Genomic DNA, 20,944 nt, shown 5'->3' with positions numbered 1-20,944 from the left:
CCTGGTGTAACGGCAAATATGCTCCCTTGAATTCCAGCATAGCCCTTTTTCTACTGACTAAGCTCAGCTCCTCTGCCACTCTTCAATACTACAGCTTTCTCAGAAAGAGGACCTTGACTTTTTTTTTGCTGTCAAAAGCATCAACATCCGAATGTGTCATCGATAGATACTCTGAAAAAGGTGGCCAATGCCAACAGTTGTTTACTTCTGGGTGAGTTTATATGTGACCGAGATGTCAGCAGACAGAAAATCTTTTTCCGAGGATGGTAGTGGAAGCCAGTCATCGCATTGTATTGACCTTGTTTTCCCTCTCAGTGCACGCTTTACAAGCAGCTGCAATGCTGACACTGTCCTACCAAAAAAAATGACTGCATCAGGCTTTTCAGTGAATGATTCATGTTCAAGTGAAAAATAACTCCAACTGCTTTAAGAATTAAAGCTTGGTAATATGTATTAAAAAAGGTATTGTGGTATGTTTGGGCAATATCACAACACATTATAAATATCTCTAGATTTTGAAATCTCCTGTAAACCACTGTAGACTACGGAAAAATGAAATTATTATCTTAATTATTAAATAATTAAGCTAAACAAAGTATTTTGCAATACATTTTAGAACCCATGGTGCTTCTTTTTTGAAGGACCCCCTCTTTAGGAACAGAAGTTTTGATGTTGTTGATGTGGACTAAAAGCTTCCAGACAATAGTTAGATCTAAACTATTGTAGACTACTAAAATATAAAATTATTAAATAAACCACAGTTACTAATGAGTTAAATGATGTAGCTATTGCCAAATAATTACCAAATGCACTACTGTTACAACCTACTGTTTTCAAAACAGGAACGAAGGACCCAGCTCCTCTAGGGACATTATCAACCCATAGCACCTAAAACTGCCTTTCTTTCTATAAAATCTACATGTGTTTGTCAGATTTCAAAAAAGTTCTGACTCTTATATCTTACGTTATAAATACTCGTTTTAACTCAAGCCATGGTCTTTCCCTTCACCTAACCAAGTCCTGTTTATACGTACACAAAGCCAAACTTTAGCAACTGAAATCATAAAACAGTCTCATTTAATATTCTGAATGAAAATGCTTGTGTGAAAGTACGCAGGTTTCGGCTTTTTATCCTTCACACCATTACCCCTGTCACTTTTCATGTGAACAAGAAATGATCATTGCTTTAAAAAAAAAAAAAAAAACGTGTTTCAAAGCACTCATAACATGGAGTTTCCCTTTCATCAGCGCTCCCAGTGTCTGCACTTTGTCCATGTCATGTTTGACGAGCATGTGAGGACACTGCGCCCTGAGGTAATGACGGGGACAGGAGTGTGTGGGTCATTGAGCTGAGCCGGGTCCTATACTGAGGAACTCTGGCTCAAAGAGTTTCTGCTTCAATGAACAACAGACAGCCCAAACCTGTTGTCATGACTACTGCTCCCCCAGTTGCTCTCTCAATGGCCACACACACACAAACACACACAGAGCATTAAGGATACATGTGAGGATAATTACTGAACAATATTTAGTGTGCCTCCTTTCAATCTCATAATTACTGACTTTGTGTCTTATGATGATTGATTTAACCCTTTGAAACCCAGAAATGAGTAAAAAGCACAAGAAAATTAACTAAAACTTAGTAAAACAATTTCAAAGTTAAATAAAAACAAATTTTTAAAACAATGGGAAAATATAACAAAACAAACAAACAAATAAGAAATTAAAAGGAAAAAATGGCTTAAAAATTATGACAACTCTGAATAATTTCAAATATACACATATTGTAATTACAAGTATAGTTCTCCAGACATTTTTAATTTTTTTCAGAATTTTCTTATTCAACAAATTTCATGGAATTTGCGAGCCATTTCTTGTCAAGTTGCTCATTGCCTTTTCTCCCCATGTTTTTTTTTTTTTTTTTTCAAGAAATCAAGTCCATTTGCCCTGGGTCCAAAGGTTTAAATACTTGTAAAAAGCATCCAAATGCAGCACAAGTGATGTCAATCCAGGTTTCAAAGGGTTAAGAGGGTAAATGAAAATCACTGAAGCAATCTTGTAAAGGGGTGTCAAAAACAATAAACTGTTTACTAGACAAAACTCAAACTAGATACACAAACACATGAAAGCAGTCCTTTCGCCATGTCCAAGAGCTTTCACTGTTTATTTTGCACTACTTCACTCAGCAACATGTGCACAGCAGCCAAAACTGGCCAGCAAGAGTAATCAAGAAATGCAGAATAAATATCCAGTAAAACCCCAACTCACACTCCTGAACCTGCTCCACACACACTCAGTGCTACCAGTTTGGCTACTACACATAGGTATTCTGGCAAAATGATTTCTGCTGGTGTAAAAGGTTTGTTTACACCAACAAAAAGGCTCATTTTCTTTTAATTAGGAGGAAATCATACCTGCACTGCTAGACACCAACCTGTCACATTAGTACACTGCTGCTCAGTAGATTCACGATTACAGAATAAACTGTGGGACAACACTGTCACTGTCAAAACTGAACTAACCAGAATTACCACCTTGCATTTGTATGCCTCCCCCAAACAGTCAAACTGCAGTTTACGTCCATATCTGTCCAGACTCATATGAAGCCATGACAGTAGACAAAACTTCAAATATGGATGTTGCTGCAAAGCAGCTACAAACTGTATAATGTGGATGCTTCACACACGTCTCCCCTCCAGCAGCACAGAAGATCTCTACATCCAGCACAGTTTCAGGGGGGAAACCCAAGATTAGTCAATTCAGTATCTGTCGAAATGTCTCCCTCTCTGGACCTGAGTTACGATGTGGAGTAACGACCAGAAAAGTATTTTTGCAGAACATTATGATGTCACAGTAAGGCTGACCTTTGACCTTTGGGAAATGAATGCCATTAGTTTATCAATTTATCCTTTTTTTGTTTTTTGAATTTTGTCAAAATCAGTATCTTAGTTCTTGAGTTACGGCCAAAAATGTGTTTTCGGAGTTCACAGTGAATTTTGACCACCACATTCAGTCAGTTTATATGTGCATTCAATTGGATGTGTATGCCAAATTTAAGGAAATTCCCTTACCAAATTCTTGAGACACTGTGTTCCCGGGAATGAGACAGACGTGAGGTTAGACTGACCTTGACCTCTGACCATCCAATCTAATGAGCTTGATGTTGAGTCCAAGTGGACGTTTTAGCCTAATCTGAAGAAATTACCTTGAGGCATTCTTGGGATATTGTGTTCTTCAGAATACAACAGATGTAAAGTTAGACTGACCTTGACCTGTGTCCACCAAATCCAATTGGTTCATTGTTGGGTCCAAGTGGGCCTTTGTCAAGTATTGAAATTCTTGAGATATTGTGCTCATGAGAATGCGATGGACTAATAACCGTAAAGCATTGTACCGTCGGCTACAGCCTACACCTGTATGGAGCAAGAAAACAATCTGTATGCTGCTGTACTGTAATGATCCTGTCTGTGGCACCATTAAGACAGCCTTTGGTACCTGTGCTGGAGATGGATTTCATTAAACCTATCTTTTTTAAAATTGCAATAACTTTACAAACTTCAGTGTATAGAACTACATTTTAAGTAAACTTAACAATTAGATATGAAGTAAATATAAATTAGGACCTAATATGTATATTTACAAATTTTTTTTTAAGGCAGTTGGTTTCCTGTTTTTTTTCATTCATTCATTCATTGTCCATAACCGCTTGTCCTTGCAAGGGTCGCAAGGGGGCTGGAGCCAATCCCATCGATATCGCTAAAAACAGCAAAGTTCTATTTTGGAGTGTGCAAATTGCCACAGACCTGTGGATGGAACTACATTTTTAAAAAAAAAACTTAAACTACGACACTGCTAAATGGGTGGAAACTGACTGCAGACCAGCCAACATGGTGGAAGACTTGAGCCGAAGTGTTGCCCTCAGGCTGGCATGTTGTGACCGGTCATATGTCTTTACGTCACAGGGAAAAATAATTTTACACATACAGGAGCTGTATGAATCACAGAAATGCTGTCATTTGATTCACAATCAAGACAAGCTTTTAAGAATTGCTTCTCCTTGTCAACATGGACTTCAAAAACTCTTCTGAAATAAAAAACAATGGAACTGTAAACATGCAAGAAAAAATTTAATTAACTATTGAAATTTAGTGATTAATTGCAATATAGAAAAATAATCATTTAACAGCCCTACTATGTCCAGCAGGCACAGAGCAATATTGGTGTTCATTTGGTTTTGCTTCTTAGCCACAACCTAAGTCCAATAATCCCTCTTCTTTTAATTTTCTCTCGAGCTCCTGTATCTAGCTCACTATTTCAACCGACTCTCTTCCAGTGTCTGCCTGCTGATTGCTGCTGAGCAGGTAACATTGGGTGGGCTTACTGAGAGCTGCCTGCTGCTGCTGGAAATGAGTTTGATGACAGAAGAGTGAATGGGTTGAAAAACCATAACAAGTTGCTAAAACTCTTCATAGAGCTGAGAGGAAGTGCAGAATCAGGCAGGGATTCTTTGTGGGTTCATCACTATGAGTCACGCTTTTAACACTGCATGTACTCATTTTATCCTCTAATAAAAAATATACATTAAGGCAACTGTAAGTCTGAAATCACTCCCTGCATGCTGTCTTGTGCACTGTATTCATTTTCTGATATTTTATCTGAGGGATTAACTGCTCAGTGTGAAATGAACACACTATATCATGTACATAATAAAAAATGTAGAGAACAGTGTTCACAACCTGCTTTGCCAATTATTTACACATGCAACACAACAACTGCCAATAGGCGGGTTTCCATTACAGATTTGTGCAAAACTTAACCAGTATTTTCTAAATGACAATAAAACACAATTGTGAGATGATGTTCTGAGACTTCTCCTCTGGTGATAACAACAAGAAGCATGGTGATGGATGTTCAAAACATTAGCAGCTTCATTTCTATAACAGCCACCACACTAACCGTCATTATTTCCAATCAAAGGCCACGTGTTACGGAGCGATAATGAAAAGACAAGCCCCTTACACGTGGGAGCAGCCACATATGAGGGATTTCTGATAAGTGATAGTCCACGAATTTCACGAATTTTGGATTCAGAGCTTCCTGAAGATCCGCTCAACTTTTGAAGAGTTATGTGATGCAATAACAGCTCTTGTAGCTCCTGCTGCATCATGAGAGCCAGTTCCTACTGAAATGCGCACAGTCATAGCATCATGACCTATAAAAGCCAAAAAGTGTTTCCGTTGCAGTTTTGTGAAATATGGCTTTTTTGAATTGCCTAAAATAACACCTCATGCGAGCATAAAAACTTTTTTTGTGATAAATGGGAATTTTTTTTTTAATTGACATGTTTCCATTGGGCACATTTATATATGCATTTTCAATTTGCACAATTTGAGGGTTAATGGAATCCCGCCTAGTGATGATGCAATATGATTTAAGATTTGGTGTCCGAAATCTGAATCTACTGTACACTGCCAAGTGTCAAGAACTCACAGGCAGGCGGACACAGTAATGCTGCAGCACTCAGATGATTAGTCAGTAACGTGGTCTTTATTTCAATCCAAGGTTGGTTCACAGGTATCAGAAATTCACAGCAACAGTATAGATGGACCAGGCAAGGCTCACAGGTCAGAAAACTAGTCACGGAGGTCATACACAAGGAATCAATAATCATAAATGCTGTGGCGTTTGCTCACGGGAAAGACAGGATGAACTGGCACAGACAGAAGGAAGAGCTTGGCTTTTATACACACGAGGGAGGGGCATAACGAGACACAGGTGAGGCTAATGAGGGTAATCGCCAGTGGCGGGAAAGGGAACAAAGGGAGGAAACAAAAAAAGAAAAAAAAACAGGAAGTGACAGACAGAAAACTCAAACCCTGACACCAAGTCAACTAATGATTGTTTAACATGTAAGGAGAGGTGAATGAGTGTGTGAGGAAGTGATGACACAGCACACATATTTCCATATTATTTGAATAGTCTGATATTGATACGGAATTCTAATTCAGAAAAGCAAAATTTAATTTGCCATATGTTTGTTTCTATCATGTATTTTATCAGGCTGTTCACACACACTGTTTGTATGTTTTACTATGAAAAGTAATGCACCCAAATTTGTGCATTTCCCAAGTATTTTGAGAGGCTGTGATCATCCAACCAATGAAAAACAAGAAGGCAGTCCGAGTGCTCTTGTAAGGTTTTTTGTCTGGGTGATGGATCGGTCACAAAGTCCAGACCTTCCCCTGGGACCCAGAGACACGTGTTTGGAACCGTGTGAACTTTAAGTCAATTTAAGCTACGTCTTCAGCATATTTCATTTCTTATCCATGGTGACTTTTTCTGCCTAAACCCAACATCCATAACTTTATATTCATGACATAACTGTACATTACTTACATAACTGTACATGAAGGACATGATGTCATACTGAAGTCAAGCCTCAAAGGGCTGTCCACTCCAAGCACTGTAATTATAACCATAACTCTAACGATAACGCTGTGATCATCCACACTGATCGACGATAACATGCTGTAAACAGCGGCACAGAGCACGCACAACACGCTCCATGAAAATGGATGTTGATGACCTGCTACTGCTGTATGTTGCAGGGAGGTTAAGGAGAAACAAACAGAAAACTAGAACAATATAGGGTCACGAAATTCTTCAAAGGCGAAAGGAATTGGGAGAATCAAATACTCTTTTACGAGATCTGCTGTCCATTGAGGACAAGTTTCATGCATACTTGGTATGAGTCAACATCAATTTGCTGACATTCTGGTGATGGTAAAAGAGGACATCAGCAAGGACAATGGGTGATAACATAGTCAACGTAACATATTCAGGCCCATAATTGAGCCACTTACTCACCAGGGGGAGTTGGGGGGTAAGACCAGAGGGTGGGCAAAAAGTTTCTACAGAAATGCTGTTGGGTCAGGATGATGTAATTAGCAGTAATAAGCTGCGCAACTACCTCGCTAGCTCCTGCCAGACCCGAGTCCAGTGCAGTGCAGTAAATCAAAGAGAGGCAAAATTAACGTATAAATCGACAGATGGAATTGATGGTCTTTGCAGTATTCTCTGCAGTAAATTGGTAGATGATTAACCATTGACATCCCTAATATGGCCCTACTGGCCTACTGGTAGGTGCAGTTTGCCCCATCTGCAGTATTGTAATGAAAGATCTACCATCTGATAACTGCCATTTATTGGGCTGATAATATTCAAAACAGGTGAAGAACACTAGTAGATCTTCATCAGCATCAACATTGAATAAATAACCTCACTGCTTCCTCAGCTTTCCTCCCACAGTCAGTTCCCCTCCTTCCTAATCCTCTCCTCCTCTCTCCATCAATTCAAACTAGTTTCTATCTCCTCTGGATGGATTAACAGGCACAAACCCTTATCGTGATTACAAGAAAAGCAATCACTCGCCCTTAATTCAGATAAAGGAACAAAAGTTGGCATGGCGAGGGAGCGGGGAGGGGGAGGGGGGAGCGGTAGCCTCTGTGTACAGTTGCCATAGCGACCACATACAAGAGGATAAAGGGCACTGGGGAGTGTGCATGTCTGTGTGTCTGTGCCATGCATGTATGCGTGTGTGTGTGTGTGTGTGTGTGTGTGTGTGTACAACCATTTGAATGTTTTAGGAATCAATTTGAGGTGTATGTCGTCATCAGTGCACATTTTATCTCTCAGACACACATACGTGCCTAACCATGGAGATGCACTTCAAAATATTCAAGGTCTCTGTTTGACCAGGACAGCAGCAGGTCTTTGATGAAGCACATCCACATGTTATTTGGTCTTTCCCCTGTTTTATCATAGCAAATACGCATAGATAGTTGAAGGGTTTCACAGCAATACGGTGCGCTTGTACTGGATTATCAGCCACAGTGCAAATCCTACCCCCGTCTCCTTTACTTTTCATGAACAGCAAACTGTGAGATCATTGACACAGATGACAGAATGAGACAAAAACTCACAAAGTGGGAAAAGCTGTGAAAAGCTGCAGGTAATGGCTGGCTCACATGTTTACAATTACATTTTCTGTCGCTCAGACAAATGGGAAATGCTGCTGGAAAATTATAGACAAAGGGCAGAGCCTTTGCAGCTGTACTTCAACTCCAAATTGAATTTAGCAAAAGTTCACAGAGTCCTGTCCACTCCTCAGAACTGCTGCACAAGGCCCAGCACCTTTTGGGGTTCTCATAATAATGCCATGGTGTTGTTATTTTATGTTGTGGTGGACTTTTTTTTTAACCAAGTTAAGAGTAAAAAAATTCTAGAGTCTAAAGTAAAACTGCCTCAAGACATAAAAAACAACCTATATCATAATTATGAATTGGAACAGCTGATCTTGTCATATTTCTATCAGTCTACTCAATTGTCTTTTTTTATACTTAGTTGTTATAATTGTAAGTGCTTCTCGGGAATTGTAAAAAGGAGAAAACATATTACATTTCTGAAGATATTAAACAAAAAAAGCTGCAAATGCTCACATTGGACAAGGTGGAACCAGACAATTTGAGCATTTTTGCAGAAAATTTCATATATGATTAATTGATGATCATAATAGTTGAAGATCAATTTTCTCTTCATTGTTAAACTCATTTTTCTAAAAACAATTCGTCGAATCAGTTGACAATGCATCAACAAGCAATTTCTGTCCTGAATGGTAACATCATCAGGTTTGTTTGAGTTATGATATTTTATCCTATCTTAAACATGTCATCATGCATCATAAGATGATATTTTGTTTGGGAGCGACCAGCCATCGTCATGGTGACGGTAGATAAAAACTTAGGAGTGCCATCTTCTCACTCAAACTCACTCCAGTTCTGGGTCTGCAGTTGCCTGTAGCAGAGGGCAGTGTTAAAGTAAAAAGTAAGTTTGCGCTGCAGCTGAGGCCACGTTTAGACAGCAACAGCCCTAAAAAACGGAACAGTGTTTCCTTTGCTCCTCATAACATAACATTGTGAAAACGATCCTCATCTGCACAGATCCACAAAAACAACCCAAAATGCTACAATATGCAGCTCTTAGATCTGCTGCTGGGTTTTTAAATACACAATTATACATACAAGAAAACGGGCAGCACAGCATTTGTTAATTACGCACCAAAATTATGGAATACCCTTCCAAAAGCTATAAGGAAAATGGGCTCTGTAAACATTTTCTCAGACTCATGAATGGCTTCATCCATCAGACTGTCAGGAAGTTGAACTCTTTCCCATATCTACCACCTCCCCCCCTCGCCCCCAAAAACTCTGGACTCTAAGCTCCCACCCAGCCCTGTCAAAAACACACAAAAGAACAACAATCACCTATGAATAATGCTGCTGGGTTTTTTTTGTTCTATAAAAGTGCACTTTAAACTACTGCACTATAAACTCTGTTTCTACTGCTATACTTGTACATACTACCTGGTACAATGCAGTCCTCCTGCCTGTTGCATCCACCACATTGTTATGCACATATGAATATATATAGCGTACATTATGTCTTTTTTTTCTAATGTTTTTTTTTTTTTATTTTATCTTTAGTACTGTTCTTGGTACATATTTACTTTGTGCACTTTTTTATGCCTTTGGTACTTTATTTCTATGAAAATTGTTTATTTTCTTTATTTCCTCTGTACTTTTCCTTTGCACCTTGGGTATGGAGAGAAACATATTTTCGATTCCTGTACATCTAACACACATGGCAGAATTGACAATAAAGTCGACTTTTTAGTTGACTATTATTTTGTCTTTTCTCACTGGTCTCTGTACTTTTTACATTGACTTCAATATGTTGCTTATCACCAGCTTTGTTTTGATTACTGTCTTCTTTTTGTGTGTTCTCACTTTTTATTATGAGGCCCTTTGAGCTGAATCACTTGTATGAAAAGTGCTCTATAAATTAAGTTTATTATTATTATGATTATTATTATTATTATCATTATAAATTAGTTTGCGATGGACCATCTAAAGTAGCGGAGAGATGGTTTTTGAAAAGCATTGCTGATGTTGAAGTCACTTGAGTGAACTAACCCTTCAATTGATTATTGGCATCCTCATTGATTATTTTTCCATTGATTCATGGATTGACTGTTCCAGGTCTCGACATGCTTTCCAGTGTGTTGTCTCCGAGTCCACTGTGACCAGTTTAGAGGCTTTCAGTGGCTGCTGGCTCCACCACAGCCCTAATGGCTAAAACCCATCTGATAAAACAAAAGAACACCCACTCTGTTCTTCCCTCTCACATATCCGCTGCGTTGGCCTGCAATTCAATTTCTCTCCCGGCTCCAGCCATCATTACTGCCAAAGGCACATTCATCAAAAGAGATGTGGCTCGCTTTTTGACCCCACTGCTCTTTATATGATGTGTGCAGTTTGTTAGAGAACAATCATCTCATCTGCTGCTGTGGGGTGTTCACTGGCCTCTCTGAACTAATGCTTCAACCAACACAGCATGCACACACATATGTATGTATGTATGTATGTATATATGTATGTATGTACAAATACAGTAATGTGTCCTTTTTCTGTCCTTGTCACAGTTTATCTTTTTTTAAGCTGAATTAAACAAATGTATTTAAGCTTCAGACAAAGTCCAGCCACAGTGTAGCTACACTCACAAACAACTGTTTCTCTGAGCTTCATGAGCTCCCAGTGACCAACAAACAACACAAAGACAACACCACAACTGACTCATTTGCTGTCAGTCATCAGAATAACTGCTATTAGGATTTAGCACAATCAAAAAAAAAAAAAGCCAAATTAATGAGCTCCAGGCCTTCAATGTGACTTATGGTCACAGATGTCAGTTTCATGATTAAAGCATCAGTGGGTATGCTTCCATTTACAAAGGACAGAGAAGACAGAAGGAAAAGAGCTGAGGTATCAGACATTTATGTAACCACTCCATCATGGGTTCAAGGGCCCTTGTTACATGTCACCTCTCTCTGGCACCATACATGTTGCAGTAACTAAAGCACAAATGAACATTCCCATGATGTATCACTGTTACTGGTGTTTGATTATTCATCCCATCTACAAAGTAGTCACGACCTCTAAAACACACATATTACGGACTTTCTTACCAGCAAAATGATGATTTTTTTTTTTTTTTTAACAAGAGCCCCTTGTAGGATGTCATTCAAACTGTTGAATGAGGCTGACACAGGGAAGTGACTGCTAATCTTCCCCATATCATCTTAATGAGGTGATAACATGTCAGTGCTTCCCAGTGGCCTAAGCTGAAATACCTCAGCTTTTATTGTCATGGAAATGAAGAGTTGGTCCAACATGAGGCTTTGCATTTCACACAACTTCTGCATTTATTTCTGAGACACAATATCAAAACTCTGCACTGCCACAAGAAGTACTTGTGAAAAAAAGTAAAAATCACCGTTTTGCAGGTGAGGTAAGTCTCGAATGTGACCATAATCTAAAGTCCGTCTGACGGAAGAGTCCAATGTCTTATTGACACCGTATTGACGTTCAGTGCCAGCTGGGAGGAGTTGTGCCTGGGCTGCATTCAAGAACCACAAAAATCTCCAAATTCAGAAAGGGGACACGGAATGATCACAGAGGGACATAAACAAAGCTCCTCCTATGCTGACACTTTCTTTGTAATTTTTAATTAATTTTATTGGCGATTATTAAAGGAAAACACAGATACAGATAATTGGCAAAATGCCAAATATCCGCCCCAATAATCAGCCAGGCTGATAATCTGTCGACTCCTAATTTACATACATAGATTATAATTCTGTGGGAAGCACTGAAACCTAAAGGAAATAATACATCTTTTCTAACACAACTATAGCTGTGCAGGGCTGGTAAAGGGCTCATTAACATAAACAGTGACTTGTGTAGACTTGTGCAGGTGTAGACTTTTTGCAGCTTCTACCTGTGGGAAAGTAAATTTACACTATCACAGAATTTATTTGCATGTCTCTTGCGTTGAGCTCCTGTGTGGAGACATTCAGCATCTGGCTCATTGTGCATGGATCAGACAGCAGTCACTCCACTAATGAGGGCAGCAACATGTTGCTTTGGAACACATTGGGGGGGCACTCTGTCTGGCTCTTCTTCAAAAGCACACAACCAGAGCCATGGTCAGCAAAAGATGACAGCAGGGGAACAAATCCCATTCCAGCTGCCGTAACCTGCATCTGTGCTTAACTGGTCCCAACCAGGGTCATCTCCAGGTTACACACACGCTGCATTAGCCTGCTGGGTACCACCAAAGTGAAGACATAAGCTTGTGTGGCAAAAGGATGTTGCAACATCTCGTTAAGTGGAGGGATTTCCGAGCTCACAATGTGGATTAAAGGATTACCTCATGTGCTGGTTTGGATTTAGAGCCAGTGCAAATGATGTGCATGTGTTCCACGCACGTAAGAAAATATTTGCGCAGAAGTTACTTGGTGTCAGATCATCATTTAATTCAGCAAGCCATCTGTCAGAGCTTTCACGAGGATTTACATATAGTGCAATGATTTCCTTGTGCACTGAAGTCTCAAAAATCAGCCTTCTCTGTTTCCAGTGAATGCTCTGTTATAGAGTCACCATATGCCTTGTGTGCGATTAGGTTTTTAACTGTGGCTTGGTGCTGGTGGATTTTAATTGGCAGTTATTAGCCACAGAGTGCAGCTCCTGCACCAAGAAGCCAATATTTACTCTCTGTGCTGATAACTGGAAACAAACGGCTCATTTGGTGGAAATTTCTTTGTTTGTTGTAATGCCTGGACCTCCCTTCCTGCCTGCCTCCTTCTAATCACCAACCCCTGTTTAAACAGTTCAGCTCCCTTGTTCTCCTCTCTTTCCATTTTACGCTCATCTCCACACCCTAATCATCTTTTTCCTGTCTCTTTTTTATCCTCTTTCATTCTTTTCTGCAGTTTTCCTACTCTTACATCAGACTGCATTTTGTCACTCTGTGGATTCTGTGAACTGTGTATGTTGCTGTAATTTGTTGTCTCTTTCTCCTTCTCTCTAGTGGTCATCTCTTTGAGCTCCATCTGTGTCCTTAGTGTGTCTTTTGGTGGCTCCCTCTTCTTTCTTGCCTCCATGCTGTATGACAATGCCATCTGAGTGGTGACTCAAAGTTGAAGTTTTGTAACACTGATTGGTAAAAGCAGCACCATAGATTTTACAAATCAAGCAGCTTATTTCAGTATTTATAAGCACTGATATATTTTTTGCGTCAGTTTTTGTAAAACCTGTCCAATGGTGGCTGCTTCATCTTAGTAGCGTGACCTGTACCTGTCTGACAAGCTTGCTGGTAAACACTGCTAACATTAACATTACTGGCAGTACCGTTTGTGTTAGATATTTCCACCTTGGACAGACAGTGTAAATGCAGCTACAGAGCAGAGGAAAAAGAGCCAAGTGCAGCATGCTAAGTAGGGTGTCATTTCCATGTATGATTTTTAATCATATCTTTGTGGTGGTCACCTCATGAGCATTTGGTCAGGTAGCTATGGGAATAAGAAACTCAATAACAGAAAACAGCGAAATGTAACTAGAGGTTCCACAGAGGTCACAAATTGCTGCTTTTAACTGTTGTTAAATTTTCTTTTCAAAGAAACATGGAACACAAAGCTTTTCCAAAGAACTTATTCAGATCAACACATCCTCACAGCCATATCTCCACTTAATCCATATCACTAAGTCGCACCTAAAAAAGTCAGTATCACTACGTCTATGCTACATTGAGAGTATTTCCACTGCTTTACCTTGCTGTCAGATAGTGATTTCTAACTGGAAAATTAAACTTCTATATCAGTCTCTTCAAAGCCAGACTCCATCGAGAATAACAGTGGTTTAACATCACTGAACACAGGAGCTGCTCATCTACTGCTGCCTGGAACAGTTATTGAGTTTGTGTTATTATGTGACTTTGGCATTTAAACAGGTTAGTTCCGATTTACCAGAATAGAAGATAGAAGGATAGTAGATTTAGATTAAGATTTTTAGATTGAGTCATTTTTTAAACCAAGTTTAAAAAAATGAAATTACATTTGTCCCTGATCCTGTTACATCTATGGAGTTGAAGGATGAGTTGATTAAAATCAGCAGCTACTATGAAGATCAGTTTGCTTGTTGCTGCTGATGGCATCATTCAATTCCTGCAGTGCATTTTTTGAATTTGCATCAGAGTCTTGTGTGCCCATGGCTCCCAACAAGGTCCACCCATCCAGCGCAACAGCCCGATCCAGGATGTTAGGGGTTAACCATGTCTCTGTGAAGATGTGCGCATAGAGCAGTCTCTGATTTGCTGTTGCTGAATGAGCCTCAATCACACCTCGACCTTAAATAAAGCGCACACTTAAACTAAATATGTTTTGTTACTGACCCTTCCACAGCAGTACATTACTTAGCTTCTGTGTGGGACTCCAACCTGTTTCTCTAAACGGGGGGTATGCCAACAGACATTTACTGCATATAATACACTGACTATGGAGTACCCTATAGTACCCCACTTCAGAAAAGCTGAACTATTCCTTTAACATTAGGGTTCAAATGGCTCACACAGGGAATGCAAGCTTTTTATTAAAGGTAAATGTCAAATAAAGTTTGGGGCAAAATGGGGTTAAAAATGAAATTACAGCTAACATGGTCACATAATCAATACATTTCTAAAGTACTATTTCTTTCAGTTCAACAATGCAGTCACCACTGCTGCACTGAGTTTATCTTTTTACTAAAATTACTGTTTCCCTGTTTTCATGCTATTAATTACAAAATAGGGATGATAACAATCGGTCGTTAAGAAGGGAATCGAACATGTGAAATGGGAAATCAATCAATAGGATATGCATTGCTGTTAAAGTATAAGCAATATGTTGCTGTGAGCTTGCACTGGGGAAAAACACATTTGTTATTGTTTGAAATAAGTAAAATTTAAAAAAAAAAAAAAAAACGATGAATTAATTGATCGTTATATTACTAACAATCGATTAAGGAGAGTGCTTACAATTCATATTTCCTGCAGATGTTTCACAATAAAAGCCTTTCAAGGAAGACAGACAATTAGTTGTGTTCCAACTCTGGATAACACAGCGGTTTGAAGTGTATTTATACTTGAAAAATAACAAATATAAGAATACCCAAAGATGTGTGCTTCAGTGCATTTTTGATATACTATTAGGCCTTTTGAAAGCAAATTGCAGAAACAACAATGGAAAATACATTTTTTTACTATAATATAATTTTAAAAAAATCCTTCATAATAAAGAGCGGACATTAGAAATAAAAGCCTCTCTCTATTAGCAGCCTGCCTCCTTCCATTCCTCCTGAGATCAGGCCCATATGGCTAATAAGAACACTGCACAGATGTCAGACGGATGGATAGAGAAAACCTTTCACACAGCCATATGTATGTATACTATATGTACTTACAAATGAAAATAGCACACATTTCAATGATAACTGATTCAGAATTGCAAAGCAGCATCACAAACGCAGAGCAACAGCCTCGCCATCGCCAGCAAGACCTCCTATTATCCCTTCCCCCATGTCTCCATTCAGAGCTGTATTGCAAAAGACAGCAACAGATTTCTCAGCCTGCAGCTCATTAATTCAGAGTGGTTACTCCAGAAAAGGCAATTGTCCATGACAAGAGCAGAATAAAAAAAACTTCCATTTTGTGTCTCAGTCTGACATGGAAAAAGCTTTTTTAGGATACACAAGGACACAAGAGCGACCATAAAATGATACCTGTTGGCTACCAGCAAGCCCAGTGCCACTGTTTATGTTATTGATTTACAAATCACTTTAACAGTTCCATGATCAGTTATGAAGCTGTAGGCAGAGTTTGACGGTGTTCATTTTAAGACAAAAAATAATTCTTAACATTTTTTTTAATTAATTATTGCTGTGTTCATGCATATAGCATACATTTTGGCAAGATTGTGTATTTTTTAAAACTTTTTAAATAAAAAAAAAAAAAAATTTAAAACCCAATCAAACAGCAATTTTGGATCCCACAGCTGTTCAATCTCCTCTAAACTACTGTAAACTAATACAATAAAAGAATTTAAATGAACTATAGTTACAAATACAGTAGCTACTGCCATAAAATAAAGTTAAAATACTGTTGTCATAAAGTTTAATAAAATACTGTTTTAAAGTTAAATAAAGCAAAGTATAAAGTTAAATAAAGTACTGTTACAGTAAAGTTAAATAAAGTATTGTTATAATCAAATAAATCAGAGCGGAACCCATGGTGCTTTTATTTTGAAGGACGTGTTGATGTTTTTGCTGTTGCTTCTAGTGTGTGTGTGTGTGTGTGTGTGCGTGTGTCTGAGGACAGACAGACAGAGAGCTGCAGGAGAGAGAGGGAAAACGCGAGTTTCGTGCCGGTTGCTAAAAGAACAAGATTATTTTGACTTGATGTTTGCCAGTCATTTTATATATCGCACGTGGAACAAGTCGAGATACATCCAGTGAATTCGATATATCGCCCATCCCATCTTTACACCACGTGCTATAGATGGTTTAGGTATGTTGCGCATCATCAATGTCAGTACACCTTGATGATGTAACCTGTTCAGTTTTGCCTCCTCATTTCACCACTGTTCTGCATTCAGCCTGCCCTGCACTCCCTGTTCCTCACATATGCCCCTGAGCCACTGTACTGACAGCACTTTTCCAATTTTTTATATGATTACATTTCCATGCTACTTCACGGAAACCACTGCTGTCTTTTCTTACACGTCTGTTTGGCTGCCAAAATTTGCCTCTACACTTTGAAAATTTAGATATGCCTTGTAACAAAATCCAAATGAAGCGTATAAAGCGTCAGCAAACACTACAAGAAAAGCTGTCATTCTCAGATTTAGAGTGTAAAAGTTTGTAGTCCTGAAAGAAAAGCATTTATTTAAGCCTTGGATTTTCTTGCCAGATTTCTAGTGTGTTTTTTCTTCCTCCCACAAGCTTTCCAGCTTATGCCTACAAACGTTTCACAGTTTGTTGTGTCACATTAATTATGCAACAAGCTTGAATGTTGAAACGGTGTAATATTGGTTTCCTGTATCTCTTTTCTATATTTATTGCCTAAATATGGCACGAAACATATGGCTTTTTTTTTTACACAATGTGTTGATTTTCAGAGATGATCTAGTTGATCAAATATGACTTTAAAATGATAATTTCTTCATGGACCTGTCACCGCATTACAGGTCATGGTCTTCTAGTGATGAACAAGAGATGTGTAGCTGTCATGTGTATGGGTATAAGCATACCTTTAAATTACATTGTTCAACTTAAAATCTTTTATTGAAAATTACTGAAATGTTGATAATCCAATAATTGGTAAAACATCTCAACAATTAGCTAGTCCCAGCATCTCAGACATGAGGATTTACTGCTTTTCCTTTTTTTTCCCTTTTTTTTTCTTTCTGTGCTCATTTCATAAGGTATTTTACACATCTTTGGACTTTTTAGAATAGAATAGAATATGTCTTTATTGTCATTGCACAAGTACAATGAAATTGAAATGCATCCTTATAGTGCAGTTGTGAAATAAAAAAAATAAATAAAATGAAAACCTCACTTTGGACCCATGGAAACTGGTGGTGGACATGTAATCAGGGCATAATTGGTTCATTAGAAACTAACGAAGAAATAATATTTTGCTTTAATCCCTTGAAACCTGAGAAAATTGGCTTAAATTCTGTCAAAAACATGGGAAGAAGTTGCAAGAGTTACAATAACATTACCTGACATTTAGCAAAAAAAAGAAAAAAGGTAGAAAACATAAATGAATGCATGAATGAATATATAAATAATAATAATAATAATAATAATAATAATAATAGTAAATAAATAAATAGAAAAATAGATAAAATAATAAATACTAATACTAATAATATAATAATAATAATAATAATAATAATAATAATAATAATAATAATAATATCATATATTTATATGTATGTATATGTATATGTATATATATCATAATAACCATAAAAACAATGATAATGATAGTTTTCTGGTTTTCTAGTTTCCCCCTATTCTATTCAATTATTATTAACTTCTAATATCTCACTTTCTTTCTCTCTCTCTCTCTCTCCCTCTCTCTTACTTGTAAAACTAATTTTCTGGTTGTTTTCTTTTCCTGATTTCTTTGTGGAACATCTCTTGCCATGTACTGAAAAGAAATCAAACCAAGTTTATAAAGGTTTAAATGCATGTGAGAGGCATCTGAATGCAGCGCAAGAAAACTAAAGTCCTTCCAGGTTTAAAGGGATTAAACACAACCATTTTACATTTGGAGTTCATTAGACAATACTCAATATAGAAACTTCCTCTGGCCTTGTTCAGCTGACTAATTTTGAGGGGTTTTGTGTTTTCAGACCTAGATACTAAAATGATTGAACAATTAAAAATGTTTTCATCTTTGTCCTCTGTGGTTTTTTCAAATGAATTAGCTCTGTTGTTGGGTGTGAAAAACATTGGCTCAGTCTGTGCACGTTGTTTTCTGATTTCAGTGGCTTAAAGTGGACACTACTGTGCTCCAGGACAGTCGCCTCCACCATTGCTGGAATGAAAGGGAATGAAGGAGAACAAAGGAGATAAGGGGATAAAGGAGCCCTGACAGTGAGCAGAATTCACCCCCAACAGTGTCCCCTGTGATGGACTCGGCTCTGACAAAAGACTGAAACTACCTATAGACCAGCCCCCAGCTGCTGATGCCTGGACACATTATTAGCCCATCAGCCTGCGTTCACAGCCCTGCTCTCTGCCCTGTTATTATCATTACACTCTGCATATATTAATAACTAATTTTCCATCCAGCAGCACATTCTTACTTGATGCAATACCTGGCACTTAAATAGTGGATCTTCTATGTATAGAAGCCGTCTTATTGTTCCTCCCCCATGCTCAGACTGCTGCTCTGCATTCAGGCTTCTTCTGCCTCGTCGAAATTACCATCTTTTTGCATTGTTTCACTTGATGCTTCATATTTCTTGCTAAAAGCCTCAAATCAACTAAACACTTAAAAGTGTACATGCAGTGATTCTGCTGTGGTGAGAATAAGAACAGCTCTTTAGACAGAAGTAACATGACATGAAACATCTTGGGAAGTCTGGGTGGATGGTTTGATGTGCAAAGTCTGCCTCAAGACAAACAACCAATCAGAGCAATGAAACGTGTGACATTTTGCTCAGCGATAGGGCTGGGCAATATGGCTTCAAAATAATATTGCGATATGTTAAGGCTATCGCGATACACAGTATATATCCTGATATTTTGAAATGTCCTTTAACTAATTTTAACTTCTGAAATATAAAATTATTGAATGAACTGCAGTTACAATAAAGTTGAATAAAGTAGCTGCTGTCAAATAATAATACAATTTATACTAGTCATTTTTATATATCACAGGTGGAACAAGCCGCAATACATGGAGTATTTTAAGTAAAAAAAGGTATGGTAATGTATCAAGATCGTTCATACATGATGATCTGATGTTAGTGAAAAGCTAGTAAAGAGATGCAATATTATATAGTTAATAATAAAACTGTAGGGAAAAGTGGGAAGAATAAAAGGTAGGGAGAGATAAAAACATCAAGTAAATTGTGTAAAAGGAGGGTTTGCGAGATCAGACAAACAGGCAGGGGTGGTGGGAATCTACATTATTAATAAAAGATTATGTTTCTCCCAACTCCCCTTGGTCTCCTCCATTGTTAGACGAAATCTTTTATGATCGTGTAAGAACATCAGGTCTTTAGATTTAAGTTTGAAAGTTCATAAAAGAATAAATAAATAAGAAAATAAATAAATAAATAAATAAATTCACTACAAATATATTCATTACAAATATATTCATTACAAATATATTTTATACAAATATATATATATATATATATATATATATAAAACCTTGTTCAAAATATAAGTAATAAATTTACCCTGCATTTTGTATCTTGTAAATAAATAAATAAATACATACATAAATCAATATTTTGGGTTACAGCGTCTGGATTACAGACCACATCTCTCATTTTTTCATTGACTCTAATCAGTCTGCTGGTGTGTAAACAAGCCAATCAGAGCTTTGTAGGCTGGGTTACGAACGGGCAGTGTAATCTTCCCCAGCCAGAGCCTTACATCAACATATTTCTTCAATCAGACATCATTACCTGCTCAAACCAAGCACTACCACAGCTTCTACAAAAACTGAAAATAACACCAACTGCAGTGATACATCAGCCATTACTGACAAACCAACAGCCTCTACTACCAAGCTACTATAAACACAATGTCTGTCTGAAATATGAAATGAATGAAAAATCTGACAATGAGTTTGGAGTTCTTAAATGAGGACAAGATGGTACAACAGCTCTCTAAGTGCTCCTCCACACTGAGATTTGTGTCAAATGACATAATAATCAAAGAAAAAGGAAGACAACATATTAATCAAGTTTCTAGACAGATGTTAAACCAGAGATTAGGCATAGTAAATAATCCACTGAAGGGAAAGACAGACACTTGTGTCACACACATATTCCAACAAGCAGAGTAACATATGATAGGCCCACATTAAACACATAACAGCTGAGGACTGACCTGACAGGCGTTATAGAGGAGCTGGTGCTCAAACTTCTTGATGCCCAGGATCTGCTGGAACATCTCGTACAGCTGGTCCTTGCTGAGGATGAGCTCGGAGGCGGCGCTGGCCGTCATTCTCTGCTGGTGCTTCCTGGGGTCCTCTTCGCCTCGGTAGATGGTGTCAAATTTGGCAATCCAGGAGCTCAGCACTGTCTCTTTGCTCAGGCCGTCAATCTCAGGCAGGCTGCGCACCCGCTTCTCTATGTGCTTCTTAAAAACCTCCCGAGAGTCACTGGCCGAGCAGCCGCCGCTCTGCACCATCCGGGACACGCGGTCACTTTTCAGGAAGACCTGAGCCATTTGTGAAGAAAAGAAGTTAACCACAGGTTTTC

At 38.2% G+C, this 20,944-nt stretch overlaps 1 protein-coding gene across 1 annotated transcript in view; it reads right to left on the bottom strand.

Annotated features, from left to right (window-relative positions):
• The window catches only part of cadpsa (Ca2+-dependent activator protein for secretion a), a 200,869-nt gene that overhangs the window by 139,666 nt on the left and 40,259 nt on the right, over positions 1-20,944 (bottom strand). Inside the window, 1 exon segment of the mRNA XM_042495019.1 lies at positions 20,571-20,903. Within this exon segment, the coding sequence (XP_042350953.1) occupies positions 20,571-20,903 (333 nt within the window).

The sequence above is a fragment of the Plectropomus leopardus genome, chromosome 2, assembly GCF_008729295.1.
Source record: "Plectropomus leopardus isolate mb chromosome 2, YSFRI_Pleo_2.0, whole genome shotgun sequence".
NCBI lineage: Eukaryota > Metazoa > Chordata > Actinopteri > Perciformes > Serranidae > Plectropomus > Plectropomus leopardus.
This window is presented reverse-complemented; position numbering and strand designations above follow the sequence as displayed.